This window comes from Sturnus vulgaris, chromosome 9, assembly GCF_052056855.1.
Source record: "Sturnus vulgaris isolate bStuVul1 chromosome 9, bStuVul1.hap1, whole genome shotgun sequence".
Classification (NCBI taxonomy): Eukaryota; Metazoa; Chordata; class Aves; order Passeriformes; family Sturnidae; genus Sturnus; species Sturnus vulgaris.
The window spans coordinates 12,003,561-12,026,929 of record NC_142251.1 but is presented as its reverse complement, the minus strand read 5'-3'; the positions used below and the strand labels follow the sequence as shown (position 1 = coordinate 12,026,929).

General features: G+C 39.3%; 1 protein-coding gene across 2 annotated transcripts in view; it reads left to right on the top strand.

Annotated features, from left to right (window-relative positions):
• The first annotated feature begins 789 nt into the window (after nucleotides 1-789).
• Nucleotides 790-23,369, top strand: part of PIGK (phosphatidylinositol glycan anchor biosynthesis class K) — a 62,476-nt gene continuing 39,896 nt past the window's right edge. The window contains exons 1-9 of one of the 2 annotated variants that reach the window (XM_088169820.1): nucleotides 790-945; nucleotides 2,863-2,916; nucleotides 3,990-4,081; nucleotides 6,132-6,267; nucleotides 7,486-7,597; nucleotides 7,943-8,039; nucleotides 8,384-8,501; nucleotides 9,235-9,345; nucleotides 13,010-13,182. In XM_088169820.1, coding sequence (XP_088025946.1) covers nucleotides 805-945; nucleotides 2,863-2,916; nucleotides 3,990-4,081; nucleotides 6,132-6,267; nucleotides 7,486-7,597; nucleotides 7,943-8,039; nucleotides 8,384-8,501; nucleotides 9,235-9,345; nucleotides 13,010-13,182 — 1,034 coding nt within the window. In that variant the 5' untranslated portion in view covers nucleotides 790-804. Of the gene's footprint in view, nucleotides 946-1,325; nucleotides 1,478-2,862; nucleotides 2,917-3,989; nucleotides 4,082-6,131; nucleotides 6,268-7,485; nucleotides 7,598-7,942; nucleotides 8,040-8,383; nucleotides 8,502-9,234; nucleotides 9,346-13,009; nucleotides 13,183-23,369 lie in introns of those variants that run through there. The other variant, XM_014872153.2, reaches the window with a different exon arrangement.

Genomic DNA, 23,369 nt, shown 5'->3' with positions numbered 1-23,369 from the left:
TGAGTCGAGGCACATGAAATCAACTCATCAGTTTACCAGACTGCATGAGTACATGCTAGGAGAGATCCTTTAGTATTATCCTTGCCTACCATCTAGAATTACTGACACATCTTGACCACATCTGCGAATGACCAAGAGATCTAAGTGGAAGCATTTGAAAGGGCAAGAAAAAAGCCTAAGCTTGGCCCTAAATTAATTTAGCTTTCTGGAAGAAGATAAAACAGTGCAGCTTACAAGCAGGCACCAAGAGACACTGACAAATACAGCACTTCTCAGTAAGTTCACAATAGGCTCACACAGGAGACAGGTTCAGGCACAGCAGGAGCTTGTGGCTGTGGCATTCCGAAGGGAGTAAGTACCATCTAATAACAGGTGATTATTTTTGTCTAGGAAACCAGTGATGCTTTAAAACAGCAAACGTGATGCTATTGAAATTCCAGCATCAATACATGAAAATGTGTTCCTGTCTGAGAAAGTCATTACTGGTGACAAGTACATGGAGCAGGAAATAGCTTCCATGGTTCAGGACAGATTCTGCATCTTTACTAATGGAAGGCATCAGGCAATTGAACAAGGCAGTGACAAGATGAAATAGTGGAAATAAAAGAATCATACCAAGTGGTTCAGTACATTGAAATAAAAATTTGATGATGTGTCAGCTCTGAGGGATTCATGCACTACAGGCAAAGCTATAGCAAGGCTTCATGGGGAAAAAAAAATAAATCTACCTTTAGATCCCAGTCCCTCCCTTGCCAAAGGTGATTTCTCTCCACTCCAAGGCAGCCCTGTGGCCATCAAGACCTGATGACAACCTCGGCTCCCAGCTCGCCATGCCCTGCCCTCTTAGTGACCCCAACGGAGCCCAGGATTTCACGAAATTTTTGGAAGGTGGCTGAGAGATACGGCTGCTGTTACACCGCAGGAGCCAACCAAGCCACAGGCGAGGTGCGCGCCCGGTGCTTTCCAGCACCAGCTCATGACGGAGCCACGGTGAACTCGTGTGCCCAAGGCAAAGCGCCAGATCTGCTGCCACTGCCACCTTTGCTGCCATTGCCATCTTTGCTGTCATTGCCACCTCTGCTCTGCCAGACCGGACAGCAGCGGGCTCTCCAGAGCCGGGAAGCCGAGACAGCGCTGTGCGTGCCCAAGCGCCCGGCGCGCTCAGAGCAGCGGCCCCGCTGCTGCAGGGCCGGGAGCGGGCAGGGCAGAGCCGGCAGCGGGCAGGGCAGAACCGGGAGCAGAGCCGGGAGCGGGCAGGGCAGAACCGGGAGCAGAGCCGGCAGCGGGCAGGGCAGAGCCGCGGGCAGCGGAACTTGCGCACAGGCCGCCGCCCCCCTTCCGGCAGCCGCGGCGGGGCCCGCGCAGGAGGCGGGCAGAGATGGCGGCCGCCGTGCCCGGCGCCTCCCGGGGCCGCTCCGCCGCCGCGCTGCTGCTCCTGTTGGGCTGCTGTGGGGCGGCGCTGGCCGGCGGCCTCCAGGTACGGGGCTGGGGGAGCAGCGGCGGGGCCTGAGAGCGGGCGGGCGGCGCCTCGGGCTGGGCGCTGCCGGCGCCCGCACCGCCTCCCCTCCGCACGCAGGGAGCGCGCCCGCGGAGCTGTCCGGAGGCGCTGGCGGCGCGCAGGACGGGCACCAATACTGAGCCGCGGTCCCCAGCGCTGCCTCCCCGGCGGACGGAGCCGTTCCCGGCCCCGGGGTAGAACCGCGGGGCTTTGTGCGCCGAGGGCGCCGGTGCTGGGCGGCCCGGCTGGCGCGTGTGCTGTGTGCGAGATCGTGAAAGTTATAAACCCCCCGACTTTTCATCCTCTTGCGGGTTTCTGACGTTGAGTTTCTCCTTGGCCACGCACTGTAACTTGTCGCGGGTGTCCGATGGCCCGGGCTCCCCATCCCGCAGGTGCGAGGCGCTCGCACACGGCAGGTGCCAGTGGGTTTGTCAGGTGGGAGTAATTTCATGTTTCATCAATTAGCTTAATGCACTGTGCCCACGCTACATCTGGAGTGTTTTTTGCTTTTGAATTTTGCGTTATTAACAAGTTGTTATGCTTGAAATTAATTACAACTAGGACCAAACAACCCCCGCACCCCGAACAATAGAAATATTCTTACAGTCTCTGGATGACTAATTAAACTACAAGTTGTTTGCTGCTTGAAGTACGGCACTATTTCTTTTATCCTGTGTTTTGTGTAAGACCACAAGCATCATCCCAGAACTCCTCAGAGTTAATAGAGTCTGATTTAAGAGTCAGCAGATTTGGCTTGTTGCCCCATGACAGACTAACTCTCTTACCTCTGCAGAGGTAATCTTAGCCCCTTTTTGTGTCCTGATTTATGCTCTCTGTGAAGGAGAAAGGGCCTCTCATCTGCAAAGGAAAGTGGGAACTATGAAGAACACAGATTATACAAAAGGTTGCTGTCATAGATCCTGATTTTGGAAGATAAATGTAACCACCTTGGCCTTAAAGTGGGTTAAAACCTCAGATTCTCTTACCTGCTTTTGAAAATTGAATTGAATTGAATCCAAGCCTCTTTTCTCATTAAGGATGAAAGTGTAGGTCAATAAATCTTATTATTTTGTTCTTGGAGTGTCCTTTGGCATAGAGGTGTGTGGGCTTTTGGTTAACTAAGGTGCAAGTGACTAATAGTTCCTCTTTGTTCTGTAGCAAGTTTCAGGGAAAGATCTGGAGCAGTTAATTCACATGAAATGTACAAATGTTAAGAAAAATATCTCTTCTAGCTTTTCTAAGGTTTATTCAGTATTAATGTGTGGTAAACATATGCATTGAACACTATGGTGGAAATCACAAAACTATTGAGTGGTCATTTATTTCTTATTGCTGAAAAATCTAAATTTTTTTTCATCCTTCAGGATCAAGCAGAGCAGTTTTTTAGAAGTGGACATACAAATAATTGGGCGGTTTTGGTAAGCATGTTTCAGGTTGTTTTCCTCTAATAAAGTTGACAGTTTTTCATCAGGTGCCATAATTGCAACAGTCATTCAAGAGTTGTGCTCATTTGAAAGAAATGGAAATTATTCATTTGGAAATTAATAAATTTTAAACTGTGTCTGCAAATTTATTACGCTATAATGAAATTATCTTTTCAATATGACAGAATTTCAAACAGTGTGTCTAGCTGCATGGCAGGATTCATAAAACAAAAGTTCTGAAAACATTAAAATAGGTAAATTACCATACTACATATTGAAAAAAAGGTGTAATTCTGATACCAGGGAAGTCTGTCTCTTTGACCAGAAAGGCAGAATTTATATTTCATTTTTGTTCTTATTCAATCTGTTAACTTGTGATAACAGGCTGGGAATAAAATCAATTCAGGCAACAGTGTTTAGATTAACTGTTCTTACCCTAATTCTTTTTTTCTTTGCCATGTAACTTTTATTAGCTTTGAATCATGCTGCACAATTAGTTCTTAATCACAATTCAGGTTTTAATGACTAATTTGTTTCAGAACACTATTGTAATTACTCAGTACCAGCTGTTTGTTTTCCAGATACTAAAACTGAGCAATATAAAAGGAGAGTTAACAGTAACTAATCGAAGGAATAATTTCTATATTCTACAATGTACAAACTTGAAACTAATAAAACATTACATACTATTTTAATATTATTAACAACTAGCTGCTTTTATTAGTACCCATAAAAACACACAAAGAAAGCTAGAAAACTAGGTACAAGGACATATGCTTTCTGTGCTGAACAGATTTTCTGCTGGGTTTACTTTCTGAGCGGTTCATTGTTAAGTTTTCTAACAATTGCTACTAGTTTTTTAAGCAGTAAAGCAGAGAAGGTTGAAGTGCTGTCAGGTGCTTTGGTATAACTAAGATTTGCATCATTAAATAATGAGTATCTTGGTGTACTATATACTTTCTGATGTGTTACTTTTTAATATTCCTGTAATCACTTTCTTCTGATGCAATGTGTCAGGCCATTTTATTTCTTTACACTATTTAATATGCTTTTTTTTTCCTTTCAAGGTGTGTACATCTCGATTCTGGTTTAATTATCGTCATGTGGCAAATACCCTTTCAGTGTACAGAAGTGTCAAGAGACTGGGCATTCCTGATAGGTGAGGGGATCTTGGTGAATCCAGTTCTTGCAAATGTGCTACTAAAGTTCTCTTGCTGTCTGAGTATTATGGAAATATATTTTTCTTCCCAGTTTAACTGGATAAAAGTAAAAAGGAAGAATGCAAGCACATCAGTGTGGTGAAAAGTGCTGCAATGTTGTTCCAAAGGAAAAGCAACAAGTTGCATAATAAAATTTCCATTTGGAACAGGCTAATTAGATCTAGCCATTAAAATGTACCATTCAGCAAATTGGTGAAAATGTAATGTGAAAATTGCTAAATGCACTCAGCAATGACAGTACTACTGTGAGAGATGAGTCTTGCTGTACTTTAATTTCCTTTTAGTCTGGAGATGCTGGTAACTGTCACTGTACTAGGATGTTAGACTTCCACATCTATAACTACACTGAGTCTTTAAAGGCTATGAACTGTAGGAGCAGCTCCTATATATTGGCAGTTGCCTTGAAAAAATGCATTTTGCTTTTTTTTTTTTTTTGAGAAACTAGTTTTTTGGTCCATACGAGTTGTGTTTTTCTAGTGATAGCACAAGGGTTATAACATATCTCTTTTTTGACAAGAGGAGTAGGAAGGTTCTGAAGTATCTATTCTTTGTGTTCCTACTGGAAGTTCTAGGGGTGTTCCCTCCAGCTTTTTCAGAATGTAATTTACTTCTATCAGACCTGTGGAAGTGAATTTAAGGCACCAGCATCCATTGTGTAATAAGCTATATGTACCATAGGCTCCTAAAGAATTCCTTGTGGTCCTGTTTTTTAATTGTAGTTTAGAAAACTGGTAGTTTTTCCAGCATGTCTGCCTAAAGAAGCGTGGCCTGCTTCATCCCTGCAAAATACATATTATGATGGATTGAATTAGTATGGCATTTTTTATCCACGTCCAAAACTGCACAATTGGAGTGCCCAGTTAACTCCCACTCAGCCATGAATGCACTGGCAGTATCATCCTGTTCCCTGTGTTTATTATATAAAAAAGAAAAAAAGAAAGAAAAAAGTTTGTCTGTCTGGTTTTTGAAAGAGCGGATTTTGAAACTCAATTTTTAGATGCATTTGGGGATTATAAATCCAAAGGAAGGCACTGGGGAAGTGCTGTGGGCTGAAAGGCACAGAAAGATTCTTTTTGTTCTTGTGCATGTCGTTCAGGAGCAGCTGTCCCCTCTCCTGTGCAGCCTTTGAAGCACAGGTGCCCTCAGCACTGCCTCAGAAATTCTGTCACTAGTCCTGCCCTTACCTGAGAACTTTCATCTTCTTTGCATCCGTCTTCACCATTAAAGTCGAAATATGTGTGAGTTTTAGAAATGCTGCAAGAACTGTGGTGGGACTGAGATTGCTGTGTTCAGTAGCAAGATCCATTTCTTATCCATATCTGAAGATCTGGAATTAATCTCAAAAACCAGCAATGCTTTAGACTACAGTCAAGAATACTCTCCAAGACATTGGAGAAGACCTAGAGAGAGAGAACGAGAGCCTCTTTATTTAGTATTTACAATTTTTATGTGAATTTGAGTGTGGTTTTTCATTAGACAAGCTTACTTTATCTGTTTTTCTTTCTTTGCTACAAGACTTCTTTCAAAATACTGACAAGACAAAAAAAACCCAACCAACCAAACAAAAATTTCCAATAAAGCTCAAAATCAAATCTAAAACATAACCATTTATCATGATTCTTGGAGTTGGTTGTTTTTAGTGCCTTTTAAAAATCTCTGAATTTTTAAATTAAGAACTCTGGCCCCCTAGGTCCAGGTAAGCCTGTATACTAAAGTTGCTGATGTCAAATACTCTCATGGTCATCTTTGGCCTGATTTAGTCCTGTAAATAAATGACAGCCAGCTGCATTCTGTGTGTGATATCTTCATGATACTGAGGATGCTCATAAGGAAATAGGGTATAACTATGCAAAGTTTCACTTGCAATTCTAGGAGTCTTTTTAATGATCCAAGCTATTGTTGTAATTGTTGAATAGTGTTGTTATAATTTCTCTTTGACTGTTATGTAAAGTAGAATGACTGAAATATTTTTTTTCTTATATTCCACAGTCACATTGTTTTGATGCTGGCAGATGATATGGCATGTAATCCCAGAAATCCCAAACCTGCTACTGTGTTTAGTCATAAAAACATGGAGCTCAATGTCTATGGAGATGATGTGGAAGTGGATTACAGAAGCTATGAGGTAACTGTGTTTTAAGAAAACACGGAGTCTTTATTTTTTAGTGTTAGTTTAAAGATTTATGCAGCATCTGTGAAGTCTGAGGAAGTCTTTCTGTTCATATTACTGTTTTGGGCTGGGCTTTTAATATGAGCTGATGAGTCTAAAATCTATACCCCTACCCTCCTTAATATTTGAGTTTGTATTTGAAGTTCGTTATACTAGAAACATGTTTAGTGTATCTATTTTAAATAATGGAATAGAATCACATTACTGAAATTTCTCTGGAAATGACTGTTCAGTGTCTCATCTTGCCAACCCAAAAATTGCTGTGAAAATTTTGGTATGCAAGTGAATTGGTTATTAGGTTGATGTACTTCAATTCCTAATCTTAAACATGTGCTTCTAAAATAAAACAAAAGCCATAACTTAATCATTACTGCAAAGCAATTACTGTATAAAAATCTGCATTTTGTCACCTTTGTTTTCATATAATATTCCTTCATACCAGGCAGTGCCTTTACCAGTTGAGACAAAATTACTCGTCAGTTTCTTGGTTTAATAGTGCTGTGAAATTATTGCTAAAGGTTTATTGGATTGTATTTAAGTATGTAGTAGATGTTTTATTTCTTTGAAGCTTTATACAAAGAAGTGAAGACACATAAATGGAATAGAGCTACATTATTTTTATCCTGTTTTTTCCTGGCTATGGATTTGTTGCTGGCATTTGAGCGGTGCACGTGTACTTTAAGAGGAAGTGGTGTTTTGTAGGATGTCTTGCAGTCACCACTCAGATGTATCTTATCACTCAGACTTATGTAATTGAATTGATTGTGTTTTTTCTTTCCTGAGTTGCAGAGGGAATTTAAACTTTTATTTTTCCGTGGTAACACACACTAATGTTGGAGCATTTTGTGAGTACAGGAGCAGCTTTGGTACAATGAGGCTATATGCTGACAGGTTTTTAGATCAATGTAACTGTAGTTAAAAATTATAATGGTGGTAGATTTATTGGATATAATTAAGCAACAGGCTGATGTTAGTGAAGTAAAAGGTACCATGTGATTCTTAACCTGAAGTAAAACCTTGCACAGAAAATGTTTCTGCAGTTTATACCATGCCATACTATGTCTGGTTAGGTATTCTGCATATTTTAGTGTTCCATTATTTAATTTCTGTAACCCAGCCTGTAGCTGATCATATTTTTATCTTTAGAAAATTACTTTATGTTTCTATTCTTAGGTTACTGTCGAAAATTTCTTGCGTGTTTTAACAGGAAGAATCCCACCAAGCACACCACGGTCTAAACGACTTCTTTCTGATGACAGAAGCAATATTCTAATATATATGACAGGTAATTGCAGGTCTCTATGTACAATTTATTGATGCTTGCTCAGTTGGATGGGTTTGTTGAAAGCATCAGTAGTCCAAATCCACAAAAGGATCGACCAAAAGATTTTTTTCTGGTTTTAGCATGTCATTCTAATTAAGAAAATCTACCTGTAAAGCAGTACTAATCCAGTGTAATTTCCAGTTGAAATGGTGTATGTGTATTGTTTTTACTGTACTAATATTTTATTTTGTTGGACTGTCTTTCAAGAAAGAGAATTGTGTTTACCTTGTTTTAGAAAAATGATCAACTAGGTTGTATATCTTCCTTTAACCTACATCCTTGCCTAACTTCTGGTTTTTCTGTCAGGCCATGGTGGAAATGGTTTCCTAAAATTTCAAGATTCTGAAGAAATCACAAATGTAGAGCTTGCTGATGCCTTTGAACAAATGTGGCAGAAAAGGAGGTAAGAAATAAGCATTATGTAGACATTGAATATTGAATATCCTGAACATACTCTTAATTGTGTCTTACTGGTAGGCCTTGCTTACCTGCAGCAGTGATGATGTCGGTTGTCCATAAAATTGTGTAAGAATTTGCATTCAGAAAGCAGAGTTTTAGTTTTTGCTTTCAGCTTCCTGCAGTTAGAGCTGCTCAAATGTATTGCTTTGGGCAGACTCTCATCCCAAAATCGATCAAGGTGAGCTTTTGTTCCTTAGGTTCTGAGCAGCTGCCCTGGTAACTAAAAAGCAAAGTATGTATGTAGTGTTTAAGTAGAAAAGGGTAAGGAGGCTGTTTTCTTTCTTTCAGGTACAATGAATTGTTGTTTATTATTGATACTTGTCAAGGAGCCTCCATGTATGAACGATTTTATTCACCCAATATAATGGCCTTGGCTAGCAGCCAAGTAGGAGAAGATTCTTTATCAGTAAGTACATTTATGTGTTCCTGAAGACAGTTTTCAGAATGCCTGAATTAAAAGCACAATTCCTGCTGGCTTTTAACTAAAGATTTCCCTTCTCCTAATTGCTGAATGTATAAGGTATTTTCTGGGGGTTTGACAAAACTTGTAAGTGTACTGTTCCTGCTTGATTTTGTGTGCTGTCCCAAAGCACCAGGCTAATGATGGATCTCAGTGCTTGCTGGCCAGTTCATGCATTGCCTAGGATAGCAAGGAATCTTATGGGAAGATTGCTGAGAGATGTGTGTGAGCAATTCAATCTAGGACTTGCTATATTTGATATAAAGCAAAACAAAATGCTAACCTTCACCTGCTGTAATTATATCCCAGCTGAATTACAGAAGGAGCCATAGGAGAGATCCCAGCCAGACCAAAAGCAGCTGGTCAGGATTACCTGAACCCACACACTGCTGTAAGATACACTGGTTCTCCCAGCCCTGTTTTCAAAGTCCACAGATCTGCACTGGACCATTAAGAAGGGGTTCCCTGCTTTTTGGTAAACACAGATATTACCAGGATATAGTTTATAGATAAACTGCATTGTTCAGCTTATCAGCAGTAAGTTTTTTCACAGCTAGCCATTTTCTTTGCATAATTTGCCTAAGAACAAAAAAAATTATGCTTAACTTTTGTAACATGCTGTTACATTCTGTTCCCTCTCCTGCAAATGTCCAGTAACTACTGTGTGTTGTTTTTAAAGCATCAGCCTGACCTGGGGATTGGTGTTCATCTCATGGACAGATACACATTCTATGTGTTAGAGTTCTTGGAAGAAATTCATCCAGCCAGTCAGACAAATATGAATGACCTAGTAAGTAGAATACTCAACATTCATGAATATGCTAATGACTTTAATAGTTCCAAAACTAATCTATTTTGTCTGTAGGGTTCTTCAAATGCTTTTTATGCTCCTGCTGTTTCTCTCGGAAGCAGCTTTGGAGGGAGGTTTTTCTGCCATTGTTAAATGTAGTTGTGTAACACTTCAAGGATTGTCCTCATTTGAAAGTGCTTTGCTGACTCCAGAAAAAAATAAACAAAATTAGCTATATTTTGTATTTTTCACTGAAAAGAGAATAAAGTATTCATTAAATATTCATATCAATAGAATGAAGCATTTGCATGTGAAATATTTTAGCAGGAAGCTTCCAAAACCAGGATAGTAGACAATTTGCAGATGTGGAAAAGCAGGCATTGATGTTGTTTTCCAAAGGTGATTAAACAGTAAAATTCTAACAGTGCACTCACAAATGCCTGCAGAGACTAATTTATCTGTATATCTGCTTGGATTCCAGAGCAAGATAGGTACAAATCCATCAGTGTTTGGACTTTAAGTATAGCTGAGCCAAACATTGTAGATTTCAGGTATGAAGCAGAAGAAAAAGAAAAAGCCAACCAGGTAACATATGACAAAATTTATGAAAATGCCTCTCTAGCAGTGAGATGTATGCACTGGTGAGATGACATAAAATGTAACCATGTTTTATTTGCTCTATTAACCCTTTATACTTGCTCTAATGCTAGTTTCTTTGTAGTCATGGGTTATACTTCAGTGGCTTGTAGCTGTAAATCCTGCTGTGCCACATCAGTAATCTCAGAGCCAGCACTTACAGAACACATTGTCATAGATTCATTTCTGTAAAAGGAGCAGCTGCTCAAAAGTTTTATGCCACTCTCTGTCTACAGAGGATGGTGTTAGCCTGACTGCTACATGTGTGCTAAAATTCTCTCTAAACAACCCACACTTGGCAGATTTTATGTTGATACAGAATTGATTCAGTAGCTAAGACTCTATGGGAATGAAATTCTGCCCTATAATTTAATACTTTCTAATTATGGGATGCAGGTAACTAAAATAAATCTTGATAAAGAAAAATATGCAAGTTCTTTATTAAGTATTAATAAGACTAAGTATCTTTGTCTAGCTTGTTCATTCAAATGTCGCTGTAAACCAGAAAATTAATTCGTTTAAGTAGTAAAAGGTCATAAAAAGGAACAGTGCTTTCTGCTGTGCAAGACACTCTTTGGGAAGTGGTATAGGTGGTCTGGCCAGCAGGATGTTAATCTGATTGTTTTGAAGAGTGTGGAAATTTGTTAGCTGGCCAGGTAGTTTACTTTTTGAGCTCTTTGGAGAAGATACCTAACAGTGTTTTTACTTATGCCAAATATTCAGGAAGAGCTGAAGGAAGTTACCCATACTGGTAAATTCCTAACATCATGTAAGTCATTGTATCATCCATGGATCTGCTGATTGATGCTCGGGGAGTGCAAGAGAAGGGACACAAATACATCATGATTTGTGATCATTTGTTCAAGGCCAGGTTGGATGGGACTTCAAGGCCTAGCAGATGTCCCTGCCCTTGGCAGGAGAATGGAACTAGATGATCTTTAAGGTCTCTTCCAACCCAGACCATTGTGTGATCAGGTACTGAGTCATAATCTGCACCATTTTAGGAAATGCAACCACTTGACTTTGAGTCAGTGCTTTTCAAAGCTTCATCTAAGAGTTCCACAGTGACATATGGTTAGTCCGTGATAAGGATATAAGCCTGGGGGTTTTTTGCCAACAATTGCAGGAGGTACTCTGGCAATGAGGTACTCTATCCAGCTCTTATTTTTTTAATTTAAATTAATGCTTTCCAAGATCAAGGTAACTTACGTTACTCACAACCTAGCTTTAAAATTAAATGATCTTTAGGTTTTTGATTTTCTGATATGTCAAATGTCTTCTCTTTTCGAAGTACTGTGTATTTGTTAAACTACTTCTATCCTGTTACCTCTTTACTTTTCTCTAATCACTCTTGAAACAGCTTCTCTTCACATCCACCTAAGATTTGGATATTGCATTCCTGCAAAGAATGATACATCGTTTTTCATAATCCACTCCACCTACTCCCCACCTGCTCCATCTGTGTTGCTAAGGGATAGCATAAAGCTGTGCAAATGACTGACTTTAGGTTTGATCACAATTCCCTGAAAATAAAGACTACATTGAAATGTCATACATTTTAACTTTTAAAATAAGATTCAGATAAATTTCTAAATGAGGTGTCATTTGTCATAAAAGAGTTAAATTGTTGTTATAAAAGATAAGATAACAAAGTTGGGGGATGTTTGAAAAAAAAATTAAAAGCATTTGGAAAAATTAATATAGGAAAAAATGTACTTAACTTAGCCAGATAGATTATTTCCTCTCTGGGAAACTTTTTGTAATGTAGGACTCTGTTGTCCAAAGAGAATGAGTAACAAAAGCCTGTGCATTTTGTGTCAGGCTGAGCAGAGTATTTCTGCTGGGAAGTATGGCCTGAAACTCAGTTATTTGTCAGTCGTAATCTGGGATAATTCAACTTGTATTTGCACTGAGCTGATAGGGACCTGTGGTTTTGTCATAAGGATGCAGCCTTGTGAAAGCTGCCTCATGGTGTATTTTAGGTGTATGAGATCTAGATCCTATGGTTGATGGACCTGTTTGTGAAAATCACTTGGAAAACTTAAGATTAAGGAAGATGAGTGCCCGTGTGACATTCTTAGTCCTGTATGTTTAATCTCCTGTGTAAAATGTTCTGTGTGGCTGGAATGTGAAGGACTCACATAACCTGCACTGTTACCAGGTGATGTGTCTAGTGGCAAGTGTGGTAGGAGTTGTGCAAAAAGGCTTCGTGTCCAACATGCATTTGTATTGCCCTGAGTGTCTGCTGGGTACATAACAAACTTGTTACTTAATAGGCATCCTGTATTGCCAGGTGTTCTAAATGTTGCAACAAATCTGTCACTGTTCCTTCTGCTTTTGTTAGTGCTGCTTTCGTCTTTCAGGTGTTGCAGCATGTGAGAGATATAGGGGATCTGATATGTAGACAAAATACATGGGTAAAATAAATAATGAGGTATTAGCTAGTTTCTGCGTGTCACAAGATGTCTGTGAACTTAATGAAAATAAAGCACTTTTGATATCTGGTGATCCTATGCATTAATTTGTAGGCCATAAATTTGAAACCAGACTGATGGATATTTTCTTTTTTTTCCTATGAAAGTGTAAATTTTTGCTTCTTTATGAAGCCTTCAACATAGCTACTTATCAAAGCTTGTTTAATTGTACATGCCTCCCTTTGGTAAATATGAAGAATTTATGCCCACTTGTGACTTCTGGAGGGTTATAGCAGCATTCCTGCATCTATATTCAACAATGTATTTGTGCATTTATCAGTTAGATGTAATTGATTGTTGGCTTTCACAGGAGCATTTTTAAACTCCAATGGCTTTATTGTAAGGAAAAAGGTTTTCAGAAATGGTTAATCAAGATGTTTATACATTTTAATGCATTTTTTCAACCATTTTTTTCAGCTATGAAGATTGTACTGAAATTACTGCAAGTTATATGCATCATTTATCGTTCTTTCTAATAGTAGTTTCATTTTGGATGGTGTATGTAGAGACTGTTGAATGAGGGACAGGATGTGATTGTCCACCTTGGTTTCCAGTTTCAGGTCTGCCCAAAAAGCCTGTGTGTTTCCACCCCTGGGCACCGCACCGACCTGTTCCAGCGAGACCCTCAGAACGTTCTGATCACGGATTTCTTCGGCAGCGTCAGGAAGGTGGAGATCACCACAGAGGCGCTTTCCTTGGACAGGGACGTGGCTGGGTTTGAAAGCAAGTAAGTAGTCATTGTTTAGACCTGATCTCCATAGCCTTGTGCCACAGAAACAAAGTAGTTGTGTAACTGCCAAGGAAAAAGAACTCTGACCTCCCGTCGTTTCTTACAAGGAGTCAGGGAGTTAATATGGACCTCGGACTGTGATAAAGTTGTCAGCTGAAGACTTTGTTTAAAAGTGCCCACTCCTTTTCCTCACCCCTGTAAAAAAATGCTGCTTAAGACCGAGGTGTGATGTCAATAACAACAGAAGTAATTTAGAATTTTCTTTCTTCCCTAACATTTCTTCTTTAGTGCTCAAAAATTTTGTTACTGTAATTCCTGCTTGTGGTAGTTTCATCTCCCCAGAAAAGCTCTGAGTATAAGCCACTAAGTTAGATGTTCAGTAACAATTTGCTTTTTAATAAATGCTTTGTTTCAGTTCTCTGAATTCTCTGGCCTTTGACATTATTCTGTCCTGAGAATTTCTGTTCCTGAGATACAGTGATTCATTTGATTAAAATTACTGGTGCAAGTTCATTGATTGAAGTTGTAACAAGGCTTCTATTACTTTGTGGATGAAGAAAGAAGTATAAACTTCTTTGTATTTTTGGGATTCTGTTGCCACCTATTGGGAAGATGTAAAGGAAGATGTGCTTGTTCTGTAGGGTTTATTTAGCATTGTACTTCCATTTCTGTTGTGTCTTATTCTTGATGATACTGCCCCATAGGAGGGGGGAACAAAGGGTTTAAATATTGTGGTATATCAGGGAGTAAATACTTTTTAAGACATAAATTTATGTAAATTCTTGTCTGCCTTGTTGTTTACTATTGCTTAAGCCAGTGGATAGCAGTTTTATGTATTTTAAAGACAACAGTAACTCTGGTCCTTGTCATTATAAATCTCCTACAAGGTTTAGTGTATTTCATATTTTACTTTCGTACTGTGTTTCTATCTGGATCATATGCATTAGTACATACCATATAAATCTTAAACTAGTTTTGTGATTCCTTAGTATAGAACAGTACTTAGTGACACTAAATTTGTTTTTTCACTGAAGAATGAGAAAGCTCTTGGTGAGTAACAGACATTTTACTAGTCAAAAACCATGATGAAAACTTACCTGTGTGGCTTTCTAATTTGTGGACAATTGAAAAGAGAAACAGATTTTGAAGGACTTTACCATTCTAAAACAGGAAATGACTGGCTGGAATTTTCAGCTTTTATTTGTGTGTGTGTTAGTTTGGTGTCAGTACTGGAGAGATTTTTGATGCCTGACACTACTGGACTACACACATGGAAGCATGCTGAGAAAGGGGCACTCATGCACAGAGAGGAATATTATCCTTGTGAAATGTTCTGATATATAATGAAAGCTGTATTATATTATCATGGCAATTTCACTTAAGTCTGAAATTGGAAGAGAAGGGGACATGCTGGTTTAATGGCTGGTTTCATAGTTCTTTATACAATTTTATAAAAAAGTACTTAAGTTCTCAGTGTCTTGTTAGAGTTTATAGGCAATATGTTTTTAATGAAGGAGAAAGTATGGAATTTGTTAAAAAAATACTGAAAACTTGTAGTATAGCTCTAACGGACAGTGATATGCAGTGCTTAATAAATTCCTTAAGCAGAATTCTGAGGTCAGTACCTCTTGGAATGACAGCTCTGTATAGCTACAACAAATTTAAGAATTACAGCTTGAAGTGAATTTATTAAATGAAACTGTTAATGCTTTTTAAAAATGCAGTTTTGGAGCATCTGATCTACAAGAACTAGTTACTCTGATTTTTTAAAAAGATTGTTATGAACGTTACACACAACTATTTCTGTGGGTGTCGAGAAGGCAGAACACGAATTACGTGATTTTTGAATAGGTGCTACAACTGATTGTCCCAAAATAATGTAAGAATGACTCCTGAATGAAAGAATGTGAGTGCTTATTCTTAACCCTCTCAGTGTCAGTTAATCCATTCTGTGCTTTTTGGGAATACAATGGCTGTTGACACTCTCAGGTAAAACAGCTGGGGAAGGATGAGGCTATCACAGCCTGATTTATTCTTTTTTATTTCATTGGGAGAGAACTAAACCAAGCTTATTAACAGTGAAATAATCCTTCCAAAATAGTTGTGACTAATCTTGTTCATACCCAACATTGTTTTAAAAGCCCTGATGAAGCAGAAGGAAGTAATAGAGAATTGAACTTAGGCCCTTGAGAGTTTGTAGGATTTATTGACCAACAGGTATCTGATAGATCACAAGTATAGACTACCAGTACATCAAAATTTGTATTACATTGGTTACTGAGTGTGAAGATGTTATTGATTTAATATTTGATGAAGTCTTGAGGCTTCATTCCTTTATGAATCATGTCCTCTGTTTTATTCTTCCCTCAATGTTAGCTTGATTACCTTTTTTCTTCTTTTACATACTGGTGGCAGTAGAATGCTACAGGATGTTTGTGTTACAGAGCATAAGGAGAAAATGAAATCCAGGCCTCAACTCTGACACAGTCTTAAGTAGTCTGGGTTAGATCTGATTTGTTTGTTTAAAAGCTGCAGGTGTCACACGTGCAGATAAGGACGTTAAAAGCCCAATGAACAGCAGAGGTAAACCACTGATTACACAGATTGTGGGTAAAGAAGACGCTGTCGTGTGAGGCATGAACATGTGTCAGGATTGTACTGCTGGCAGACTGTTCAAGTTCTCATCTTGCTCACTGCTGTGATTTTGCCAAATCTTTCAAACAGAAGTTTGTTCTTTTGTTACACAATTGCTTAGCAATTACTTGCTTGTACAGATCCTCTCCCAAGCCCAGCATGAGCCATAGCTGTGCAACCAGATCAGAACTGGCAGCTTCTCGTGGAGCTCATGCCGTGACATTTGACGAGTGAGGCCTTTGAAGTTTCCTCTGGCTTGGGCTGAACTCATACAGAGAACAACTACTAATTAACCAAGAGAAGAGGCTTGCTTTCTATCCACGTAGTGGTAGGTGAATATTTGCGAGTAAAGGCTTTAAAAAATAAAGAGAAGGTTCCTCTGCTATTTCCTTTTTTCTGAGCTGTTTCACTCTAAGCTGTGTTCACTTCAAAGGGCTTGTTCTGCAGCTGCCTCAGTCCTGACAGGATGTGTAGCTGCCAATTTTAGCAGAAAATCTGACAGTCTAGGGGTTCTGAGGCTTCAGGTGGTTATGTTTTGTCTAAATCCCCATGCAAGTGCAAAAAGTCAGCATTAGGGAGTAGGAGAAATCTTGCTTCTTTGGAGGAGGAGACTTGCAGGTTTTAGAACATCTAATAAATTAGGAGTGTGTCTTTTAAACTTGCACTGTAACTCTCTGGCCAGTTGGAACACTTTCTCCTTTTCAGTTCTTGTCATGAGGAAAAGACCTGTGTCAGCAGAAGGTGTTGGTAAAAATTGGGATGAATATTTCCCTTGAGGGCAGTAAGAAGTGAATTAAAGGCAGCATCATATAAAATCATCCTGGTTTCATTGCTTTTGAGAATTAGGCATTGTATTTAATACCTCTGTTGTGAAGAATTGTGGTACTACTGCCAGTGACTGTTTTCCTAAAAACAAATAGATTGGTCACTTGTGTTAGGAGGGATGCTTGTGTAACAGGCTAATTATGAGTAATTGGTTCATTTGCAGAATATTACTAGCTAATGTTCTCTTAGTCTATCTTCTGTGTGTGTGTTGGTGTCTCTTTCCTGTCCTTTCTTCTTTTCCACCAGCTATTTTCAATTTGATGTGCTTAATAATTAAAGCTGCTGTTGTGTGATCCTGAAGCCTTTATGAACCAATAGGTAATTTGTTTATCTGACAAGTAGATGCTGCTCAGCTCAGTGGGCTTTTCTTAAAAGAAGGGTGTCTGGGTTTGTTCCGAGATGCCCGTTCAGTCTGTAGTTCTTTGACATTTCCTAAGTCACTTTTAGGACCGATTCTGCCAGCTCAGGGTCCCGGTTCCTGCCGGGGTCCCGCGCTCCGCGGGGCGGGCAGCGCCGGGCGGGCCCGCGGCCGGCAGGTGGCGCCAGCGCGCCGGAGCGGGAGCGCCGCGGGCGGGGCTGGGACCGGGACCGGGACCGAGACAGTGGCCGGGACCAGGGCTGGGACAGAGACCAGGACCAGGGCTGGGACAGTGACCGGGGATCGGGGCTGGGGCTGGGACAGTGACCGGGCTGGGACTGGAGCTGTGACTGGGGCTATGACCGGGGCCGAGACCCCGCCGTGCCCGCCCCACGCCCCACTCTGCGGGATCCCTTAGGAATCAGACATGGGTGGAAACAGGGAGTTCAACCTGGTCCTTGTTTGGTGGAAATTCGACGGGATAATGGGAGGTTTTTGTCTTATTTTCCACTTTTCTTACTGAGCTACAACCTGGTAGAGATGTAAAGTGTTTCAGTTTCAGAGTTATGTAAAAGTAGGAAAAAACCTTGAGAATTTAGCAGATCTCTACTCATCAGAATTAATTGCCAGTGGGATTAAGAAGCTGTTACTTCTAGGTCCACAAACATCCTCAGATGGGTTTCATAATTTTTCCCATGAAGAACACTAATCAGTTACACACATACTGTATTTTCCTCTAATGTCTTACAAGTTTATTCTGTTTTAGTGGTAAGTTTGGATCTTGCAATCCATGTGCTTTATAATAGCCTACAAGTAATTAAAGAAGATGGGTGAACCAATACTTGCTGTTAAATATTATTACTGGATTTCCTAAAGTGTTTTGTAAATATATTTGGGGTTTCTTCACTTGCATTAAGATAGGTGAATATATACATAGGCATGTGCACACACTCCTATACCTGCCAGTGTAAAAGAACTTTTCAAGGTAATACAACTGAAATTAGTATGAAGACTATAGAAGGAAAAATTACATAGGAGGGCACAATCTCACTAGTATAATGTTGGTATAAAATAAATAAGGATGACTGACAGTAGCAAAAGGAGCTGCAGCTATAAATTGTGTTGGGTAGGCTTTAAATACACTAAAGTGCTATGCTTGGTAATTACAGTCCCTGTTTAGCAAAGTATTTTAAAAAGCAGCTTTGAACAATTTATTTTTGTTGTCTTGAAAGGATTTTTGACCATGCATTTTGACAGATTTTGGGGTTTTTTTGATAATATTTTTTTAATAATAATAATAATAATAATAATAATAATAATAATAATAATAATAATAATAATAAAGTTTTGTTTCAAAACTATACTCTTTACTCAGATTTTCTTTGATGATTTTTCCCCCCTCTTCCTCCAAATTTTTGTTTTGTGTGGCCTTCTGCATTTTTTCTATGAGAAACCTTCAACTGTTGGTACTAGGTTCTGCTTCTATCATTTCACATTTTCAGTACAACACTGCTTTTTTGAACCTATATATGGTTAGTTATTTCTATGTATAATTTTAATAGACAGAGAAACCTCTTGGTTGGTAGAGGTACCATAAAGCACATGCAAGTCAATGGCAATATTTTATTGGATTCAGCTTTTGAATCAAGTTCAGTACCTTTACATTCTTCACAAGTGACTTGGATATGCCAGTTGACTTGGGCACATATAGTTTAGGCAGTCTAAAATTGTTGCCTGACAGATTTAATGGGAGGGCTTAAGTATATCTAGTAGGTTTTAATATCATGTAGCTTGAGAATGTCTAGCTATCACAGGATATTTGATATAGGGTTTTTATTTTGTTTTCCTTTATCCATTCCTTTTTATACCTTTCCTATGTAAAATTCATACTTTGTTTCATTATTCCTTCTTCATCTCTCCTCCCTGTGTGATCTTTACTTGCTATTATTTTTGCAGTTGAGCAGACTGCTTTATAATTGCAGTCTCCTGAAGTGCCTGTTATTCTTTCTAGTGCTATTTATATGGAGGTCCTGGCTTGATCTTCTTGCTTTGCTGCCCAGGTGCTAAATAAAAATTAATGTCTGTTCCTAGCAGTATTTCTGTAGCTGTGTGTTCTGTGTTGCTGCTGAAGAAGACCATGAAAACAGATGTGGTATTTGGCATGAGTCTGACTAGGAAATATTTTCATGTAATTTTGGCATGTTTTCAGCACTGTGAGATAACATGGGAATTTCAATAAAACTGTGTTACTATTATTTGTTCATGTCAGAAGTACCAGAACTGCCATTGATGTTTGTTGGAATACCCTGCTTGTGTGATTTCTAGCAGAGTGAAAAAAAACAGGGGTGAAGGGAAGCAGGCATCTGGAAGCAGTGATTGTGGGGACTCTTAGGTCTTTGGAACTTGGAGGCCAAGTTCACATTGACATTCCTAGAAATTAATCTGGGTACATAACTACTAAGTTTCCAAGGTTCAAACAGCATTACTGCTTTTTAAAAACATAGTATTAAGCCATATGCAAATGCTTTTAGTCTTTACCTGCTTCCATATTGTGAAGAATCTTGCACTTGATGTTTTTGAGCGCCTGAGGGATGACCTGGATGGTCAGAGATTTCTGCCACTGAAAATTCATGTCTTGCCCAAAGCTGTGCAGGGAAAGGGGCAGTCTGCCTTCACAACATGTTTATATAACAATGGTTAAAAGACCATAAACTGATCTCTGTCTGCATCTTCCAGCCCTCCCAGTAGGAGGGACCTTGCTCAAGTCAGGTGGTTGCTGGCCCAAAGCTCTCATCATAGAGCTGTTACATTTATCACTGAAATGAAGGCCTGTTGTTGGTTTTGCTGAGCTGCATGATGGTCTGGAAGATTGAGATGTGTCCCTGATGCTTGTTTCTGAAGGCTCTACTACACTCAGAGAAGTTATGCTGCACAGTGGGCATTCTGAGACCTAGATCTCTAGCAAAGAAGTGCAATGTAAGTTGTGAAAGAAGAGCTGAACTCCAAAAAAAAAGGTATTCCGTTATTGCCAGGCATCTCTTTTCCATCCAGCTGGGTCTTTGAATAGACCAGTGTGAATTTCTGATATCAGGGGAGCAAGAAAGCCACAGTTGCATCAAAGCATGGAAAGAAAACTAGAGGTGATTACAAAAGGCGATTCTGATCACATAAAGCACTGGATTTAAAGATGGCTTGCTGAGCACTGTTTAATATTACTTTACAAAATGAGATTGTTTTATGTGTTTGGTCAAGAGTATCAGAAATCTATAGAAACAGATGCTGAGTACATCTACCAAAGTGTCCAAGCTACTGTTAAGATTATTTTATAAAATTTGTAGGACGGCAAAATATTATCTTTGTTGTGAGATTGATCTTTCAGAAAAAGACAGTAATACAGCAGACAAAGAATTTACTGCAAAATGGGATTTATTCAGCATTTTTGCAGGCAGAAGACTTGATTGCAAAAAGGGTTTGTTATTGGTAAATACTAGGAGAAACAAACAAGAAGTAATGAAGCACAATAAAGTCTTTTGTATCCTTTGAAGTGGACCAAGAAAAACAAAAGGATGAAAGCAGGATACATAGGGAGCTGGAGGATTACCTTTTCAGGGGTCAGATATGTTGTATCTTTTGAATCCTAGTAAACTTAATTCATTTGGCTCCAGATTACTATTTGGAGATTCCTGGGGTGGCAACTGTGGATGTTCAGCTTTTACCCACCTCTGCTCTGCCAGTTAAATTGGGCACAAGTGTATGTGATGTTGAAAAAGAACTGTAAAGGTTGAAACCCTCCGTCATCTGCCTAGAGATCAGAGCTAATTTGGAGCATAAAGACAGGCAGTATTTCTCTTTCACAAAGTGAACTGGGAGTTGCTACTCTGTGTATAAGTGTGAAGATGTGTTCATATTCTGTAATGTAGCACCAGAATTTATTGCAAACTGAAATTACTATTTTTTAATGTAACCAAAATATATTTATGTTTCTTAAGGGTGCAGAAATGGTTCAAATCAGTGGGCTCCCAAAATATATAGATTGAAACCATGAGATTGTTTAGGGAATTCCCCTTTCACTTTGTACATACCACATGAAATTAGTGAGAGCACTGCATTACTTGAAAAGCATTTTGGTGACAGGCAGGAATGAGAATTTAGAAGCAGGTTTGGAGAGGGAGAAGGTGGCTTCTTCCCTCCCCAGCCCCGTGTTGAGACAAGAGTAGTGCAGTCCAGTAGTTCCCAAGAGAAGGCGAGACCACAAGGGAGGCTGGAATCTCCTTTCCTGTAGGGAAGGGAAGAATAATTGTTGAGCATTTGGTATTCACAGTTGCTTTAGCATAAATTCCTTGAATTATATGATAGCCATTTAAAATTTTTCATCGTACTGGTTAAAAAAAGTTGCTGAAATGTAGCTGATGTACCAGTTTACTCCTCTACTAAGGGAATGGTTTATCAGAAACTGAAACAATTAAAAATGTTGCACCTTCCTCCTGCGACTTCTGTTGCTGAATTTTTAGTTTTAAAGTGGTATTTTCTGTGTAATTCTCCGTGTAACTGCTATGTGAAAAGCATACCAAAAAATCAGTTCTGGAGGGACCAGATGTAGAGGAAGAGACTAAATAGTACTGGTAATGTATTGGTATAATTTTAGACACTGATTGAAGGATAAGGAAAAGCTTTGCTAATCTTTCAGATTAATCTTCAACAGATGATAATCTTTAAATTGATGTTATGTTTTCACTCTTTTTTATGTTTCGTATCTCTATTTAAAAAATGTTCATTAGATTATTGGGTTTTCAGCAGTCAGTGATAAATGACAGATGCCTGGATTCATACAGCTTCAGAATGTGTAGAAGGGTACTTTGTAGAAGTGGGTTACCACTTGTACTTATTCTGAAAAACGTTTGAATTCACATTTAACATCAGGAATCTGAGTACCCTCATCAAGTTAACCATTACTGAAAGTGGCTTTGCTGTCCTCAACACTGAATGTTCTTAAGCCAAAGCTGGGTGCATTTATGGTGCTTAGGAAAGCCAAGCTGGCTGTCAGAGCAGCCGCTGAAATGCATCTCCCAGATTCCGTGGCTGCACCGGAGCTGTTCCCTGATGCTCTGGTCACGCCCTGGCTGGGAGGGGATTCCCTGCTGGTGTGTGTGCTGCTCACTGAGGGCACCATGGCATGGGGGTGCAGAGCTGATCTGTGCCTGGGCTCTCCTGCTGGACAGCACCACTCTCTGCAGTTTGCTCAGACCCCATCTGGGCTCTCAGAGGGACAGGAGGCTGGGGCTGCTTGGTGCCAATATGTTCCTGGAACTGCAGTCTGGGGCCACTGTTCTGCTGGCAGAAGCTTTCCAAAACTGGGGCCAAATCTGGCTTGCAGATTATCCATCTGAATTTTCTTTCATGCAGCACAGCACTCTGAAGGATAGGAATGGTTAGATCTTCTATGCAATGAGAAAGATAGCTAAGTGTAAACTGTGAAAGGAGTAGATAAGAGTATGTTTTTCTTCTTGTTCCACAGTAGTTATTTAAAATTGACAGGTGCATATAATATTACAATTGTATTGAATAATTTGAGTGAGATAAAAATCAGAAAGGGTTACTTGTATTCCTAGATGATTCCTGGTCCTGTGTTATCTGCAAGTGAGAAATATTATCATAGATATGCTCTAAAATTTCAGTAGTAGTTTTGTGTTTGAAATAGTAGGACAAAAGTTACACCTCTGAATAGTTAACAATTTATAGCTCTTTATTTTGGGAGAATATAGTGAACCCTGTAGTTACTCCTAGGTTTATCTCAATTTAACTGTAACATAATATTTAAGCTTCACAGTTCCCCACTGGCTAGTATTTTTTTTTCTCTTGGTTACTTAAGAGTCTGAACCATGACTTCCTGCTAGAATAAAATAGGAATGAAGACTTCTTGCTGTAGGTCTAAATTTTAACTGGGGAATTGGAGCAGAACAGCCACTAAGTGAAACTGCTCTAAATCTCAGCCATAGAGGACGTAACCTCTGTTTCTTCCTCAGCTGTCAGAGAGAGTGCCCTAGTTCCTTTTTCCTTTGTGTGTGGTTTCCCTCTGATACAGTTTTTATTAACAGGTACTTTATTACAAAATATTCTGAGCTGGCTTCTATCTTATTAGATGCTTAGGAGCTTTTACGAATGTCTCCATAAAAATATATGACATATCTGTAAAACTCTGCTGTAATGTTTTAAAACTGGAAACTGTGTCTGCACACAAAAAATGTGGTTAGATAGAAAATTGGCCTTAAATCAGAATATTTCAATGTGATTTGCAAATCTAATGGCACTACTGAAAAATATTAGGCTGTTTTTTAATCTGTGGGTTTATAAAGTAATTTAGGAAGGA